The sequence below is a fragment of the Manihot esculenta genome, chromosome 4, assembly GCF_001659605.2.
Source record: "Manihot esculenta cultivar AM560-2 chromosome 4, M.esculenta_v8, whole genome shotgun sequence".
NCBI classification, from domain to species: domain Eukaryota; kingdom Viridiplantae; phylum Streptophyta; class Magnoliopsida; order Malpighiales; family Euphorbiaceae; genus Manihot; species Manihot esculenta.
The window spans coordinates 17,160,315-17,165,946 of NC_035164.2; the positions used below are offsets into that span (position 1 = coordinate 17,160,315).

The 5,632-nt window shown below is 39.7% G+C and overlaps 1 protein-coding gene across 1 annotated transcript; it reads right to left on the reverse strand.

The window, feature by feature from the left end:
* Positions 1-4,972: 4,972 nt before the first annotated feature.
* LOC110612594 lies at positions 4,973-5,356 on the reverse strand. Its single transcript, XM_021753373.1, has 2 exons — positions 5,206-5,356; positions 4,973-5,160 (listed from the first exon to the last, which is right to left on the reverse strand). Exons 1-2 carry the CDS (start codon positions 5,354-5,356, stop codon positions 4,973-4,975), a joined length of 339 nt encoding a protein of 112 aa, XP_021609065.1.
* Between the last annotated feature and the right edge of the window lie 276 nt (positions 5,357-5,632).

Below are 5,632 nucleotides of genomic sequence, written 5' to 3' on the forward strand. Positions count from 1 at the left end.
ATCCCTCCCTTTGATACTCTTGTTAAAATTCATCCAAATCTCTTAGAAAATTCATGAGTTTTCCCCTGTTTTTGAAGATTTGAGTTCAAATCTAAAGTTTTAAATCTTGGAGACCTCCGGAGACCGTTTTACCTCATCTCCATGTTGGGGTTGCTGTCACCTTTAGATCTCCAAGAGGTAAGTTTAGATCTTTGTTTTTCCTATGTTTTAAATAAGTTTTAAGAATGGGTTAAGGATTGTTAATGCATGAAATGGTTAAATCTAAAGTTTTAGGGTTTGTTTTAGTTTTGATGACAAATGCTTCCTCTTGTGTTTTTGTTGTTGCTTGTTGGGGAATAGGCTAGTTTCTATGTCCCTTATACATGCTGAGTGAGTATGAAGGTTTGTGAGTAGTTGGATATGAGGATCGAAGTGTTTGGTGGCTTTGTACATAGGGCATAATCGGGTTCTGCCTTGCTAGAGAACTCAGGTTCAGCCGCCGAACCTGCTTGTGGAGGTAGCCTTTTGGCCGCCTAACCCGCCTTCGAAAGTTTCAACTTTTGGATCTGTGTGGGGTTTAAACTGCCGAACCTGCTCCCGAAAGTCCCTGGCTTTCGGATCTGTGTGGAGTTTAGGCCACCGAACCTGCCCCCAAAAGTCCCTGACTTTCGGATCTGTGAGGGACCTTCGGCCGCCGAACTTGGCGCCGAAAGTCCCCTGCCCAGCCTTCTTCTGCTTGTTTCGTATGCATGCTTTAGTATGTTATAGGGGATTTTTTGGGGAGTTGTTTAGAGTCTTGTAATAGTTATGTTTGGTCCCTCATTTGTGTAACGACCCGAAAACCGGACCGCTACTGGCGCTGATTCAGATCGACTTAAGATCGTCCGAACCCGTAGCAAGCTTACTATACATCCTGGGTACCTGATAAAAGTCTCATACATGATCATACATTATAACAAAAACTTAAACATTCCATGAAGCCAAGCTCAACCTGTACATGTATCAAAACTGTAAACATAAAACTTATACTAGAGCCCTCATCAAATGCTCTAGTATGGTAAACATCACATGCCTCAAATTTGGTTCAAGCATAACTCATAATTAAAACTTTTATATAAGGATCATGATAACAGGGATTACAAAGATAAAAACTAGGGCCAAGCACAATTCTAATCTATTAAAATTTACATATCCACATTATACTATTACATTAGCTATACCAATAACTATATCAACTTCCCCGAGCTATCTTTGACCCTGCAAACCTAGGGTTAGGGGAAAGGGATAAGCTACAAGAGCCTAGTGAGCAGAACATAAAAACAGTTTAATAAACATGTGATCGAATGAAATGCATCACAACACAAACTGATGACCGCTGGGTTTCTTCGCCCCGGTCTAAGGTCAGGCCCATTAGGAGAGCCCATAATCTGAAAGCTTCTAAGCCCCCTCCAAAAACCAGGTCCAGCCCACTCAGCTTAAAGACCGGGCTCCAGTCAGTTTCTTCAAACAGGCCGGCCTAGCTCTTCCGGCTCAATGAATAGATTCCCTCTGGGCCTAGTTTTAACCTTATCTTTCGGCCCAGCTCGGAACCAGGAAGGAATTCAGCCCATTCGCCTTGTGGGACTGACAGAGCGGTTGTCAAAACCGGTCAAAAATAACCTTTCTGGTTATCAACAATTTACAACTGTAGATAGTGGTGAAAGGATCGAATCCACAGGGAATTGAGTACTTACATATTTTCCTTATCAAGACCAAGAAAATAAACTGAAATAAAGATAAACTGAAAAAGAAGAAAACTAAAAACGAGATAAACTGAAACGAGACAAAACTGAAACGAGATAAACTGAAATGAGATAAAAACTGAAAGAGAAATAAACGGAAAGCAAAATAAACTGAAACGAGATAAAACTGAAACTAAAAATAAACTGGAAGTAAAATGGGGGTTTTGAGATTGATTCAACTAACCAACTATTGAAAGCAATAAAATAAGCGAATAATAAAATAAAAGAGAAAACAATAATAAGAAAAGCTCTAGTTGAAGATTCAGATTCACTTTAGTTGATGGGATTGATCATTGACTCATATGTTCCTTTGTTGATTCAATAAATTGGCCATGGAGATTGAAGAAGCTTCTCACATCCATTGTCTCTCTTTAAGATTAAATCAATTAGGGAAAGTCCTCCAATTAATTGCTAATTAACAATTGCCAAAGAACGTCTTTGAGCCTTAGGCCTTTTACAATAGTCAATTGCATAAAGATATAGAGAGAACCAATTCTAGTCACCCACATGCATGGAGATAACACTAGATCATGCAATTTCCTTGGTGGTGCACCAAGTGTTCTTATGGTTGAACAAATCAAGCAATTTCGGACTTAAAATCATTCAAACCAACAATATATTACCTTGCAACAAAGAATCAATGGAGATCTTAAATAACAAAGCAATAATGTCTTTAAGCATGAAATCACAAGAATACTGAATAACCAAAAGATAAACCGTGTAGTCCAAGTCTCTCAATCCACAATACAACTAAAGTTTCACTTGTTCTTCAACTAGAATGAAAGAGTTTCAGCCACTCATGGCTGAAACAAAAACCATAAAGAAAGGTAGAAGAAGAGAAGAAGAAGCCGAAGGTGGTGAGGCGCGGCCTTGCTTGATCCGGATGAGAAGGAGAAGATGAGTCTGAAAGTGTTCGAATTCGTGGCTGCCAAAGAGAGTACCTTTTTATAGAGTTTTGGTGCTGCCCAGGTCTTCCAAATTAGTGTAGAGGCTGCCCAAGGTGCTGCCCAAACACAACTTGCTGCCCAAGTTGTTGCAGAAGAGGAAGATGGAGAGAATCAAGGCTTTCAGATGGAAGGTGGCACGCAGATGGCCTTCAGAATAGGAAAGGAGCGTACCTTATGCCTGAAAAGGAAGGAAGAGCGATCCAAGGATGCCAATAGAGGAAGAAAAGTCGTGGCTTGCTCTGCAGGAGAGAGACATGCGCGCGGATGGAGCTGAATAGGAAGGAGGCGTGCGGATCCGGATTGTAGAAGAGGTAGGCACGTGGATGCTTCTGAATAGGAAGTATTTGCTGTCCAAACTTCCTATTTGGATGGAGCCTCTTTTGAATTATGAATCTGGACTGAATAAAGGCCAAGTGCGTTGAGATCTCCTTCCTGAATAGGGAGTGGCACGCAGATTGTGTTGCAAGAGGCAAGTGGTGCGCAGTCATTGAATGCAGAAGGGAAAGTGCATCTGTCTAATCTTTTCCTTTTTAGGCGGAGCCTTCGTTTGAATTTTGAATTCTGAATGCAGAAGAGGAAGAGCACCTCCTTGAGATCTTGCTGCCTAAACAGGAAGATATGACTGCTGCAGTGTGTGCACATCTTTAAACAAGGAAAGAAAGATCTGCGATTTGAATTGCAAATAATTTTCTGACTGAGTTTTCCTTATTTGCTTTTGCCTCTGCACTTTCCTCATTTGAAGACTTCCCTTTTCTGAAAACTTGCCTTATTTGCAAACTTTCCTTTCTTGGCATATGTTCTGAATAAGGCAGGAAAGATTCTGCAGTTCGAATTTCGGATAGTTTGCTGACTGTGCTTTCTGACACTTTCCTCATTTGGCACTTTTCACATGTGAAAACTTTCCTTATTTGGAACTTTCCATATATGAAAACTTTTCTTTTCTGGAACTTTCCATATTTGGCACTTTTTGGCAGTTTTAAGAGCATTTTCTCCAGAATGTCTCTTTACACCTAAAATCTGCAAAACATGATTAAAACCACAAAATTAGGCAGAAAAGGTGCAAATAAACATCATTAATATCATGATTAAGTGGGCTAAAATATGCTCTGTCAAATACCCCCACACCTACCTTTTTGCTTGTCCTCAAGCAAACAAACACAGTCAAACAAACTCTCTTTACTTTGATCCTTTATGTCCACTTAAGCTCTTACTCTAAACCCCTATTTTGAAGCATTGCAATAAAGAATATATGCATCAAGGTTACTCACCTTTTTCCTTGTTTCCCTTTACTTACCATGGCTAGGATTGGTTTTCCTCAAGAGAGAGATCATACATGCACATTTCATTTGTTAAATTAAAGACATGTTCTAGCTTTCAGAGTGACTTGCCCTTACCTTGAAGTACTTTATTCAGCCTTTTTGCACTTTAAACTTGCTTAAAAAAGTCACCAACCTTTTGACGTGAAGGTACATATTGGTGATACCCACCCCCAGTTACTCAGTTGGTCACCTGTCCAAGTGGCTACTAGCTTTGTTCATAGTCTTTTGACCATTGGAACAGTTTTCAATTTGTGCTTATGAAGTCTAGGCCTTTTCTGAATTTATTTTTCTCAATGATTTGGGCAAATCAACACCAATTGCTAACACAAGTCACATTAAGTTTATTCACACATCAATCAATTCATTCTCTCTAATGAGTGTCATCAATATATTTTTCACCATGGCAAGCTCAAAGATTCAATTCAAAGGCAATTTCCAAACATGAATACATCTCATTGCAATTGATTCAATACAGGTTTAAAGAGTTATCACATCAATGGGGTCGTGGAAAGAAAGTTCATCCAACATAGTTCATCAGTTTGAGTAAAGCAAATCAAAAAGAAGATTGTGGATGTGTGTGTTATTGAAAAAAACGAAAAACTTAAAAACTGTGGCTAAATAATCTGAAAGAAACGCAAAGCATGAATCTGAAAGGAAATCTGAAAGCAAAAAAAAAAAAACGCAATTTGAAAGCAAGCTAACGCAAACTGAAGGGAAGAACTGAAAGCAAAAACGCAACTGAAAGGGAAAAATGTGGCAAAAAACGCAAAAATAACTAAAAGCAAAAACGCAACTGAAAGGGAAAAATGTGGCAAAAAACGCAAAAATTAAAATGCCGTACCCCCACACCTAAATCATGCATTGTCCTCAATGTGTAAAAAACATAAAAGAACAAAGAAACTGATTACTTCCCTTGGGTGTGGTTGGCATGGTGCGATGAGCCTATTCAGAGTGAGTGACGATCTAGTGGAATTTCTTCCACTAGTTGCACTGTAAATCCTTCATAGAATGGCTTTAGGCGATGGCCATTCACCTTGAATTGCTTCCCTGTATCTATACTGCGAATGTCTACTGCTCCATGAGGTTGAGTGTGCTCAACAATGAATGGTCCTATCCACCTAGACCGTAGCTTTCCTAGAAACAATTTCAAACGAGAATCAAAAAGTAAGACTTTATCACCTACCTCAAAATGCTTCTTTGAAATTCGGTTGTCATGGGAGGCCTTGATCTTGGTTTTGTAGTCCCACGAAGTATCATATGCATCTCTTCTTATCTCTTCTGGCTCTTGCAGTTGCAACTTGCGATGGTGTCCAGCCTCCTTCAGGTTCATGTTGCAATTCTTGACAGCCCAATAGGCCTTGTGTTCTATTTCAACTGGAAGGTGACATGCTTTTCCATAGACCAATCTATAAGGAGACATACCTATGGGTGTTTTGTAGGCTGTTCTGTATGCCCACAAGGCGTCTTCCAGTTTTGTACTCCAATCTCTCCTGCTGGGGGACACAGTCTTTTCTAAAATGGCTTTGATCTCCCTGTTGGACACTTCAGCTTGTCCATTTGTCTGAGGATGATAGGCTGTGGATGTTCTGTGCACAACATTGTGCTT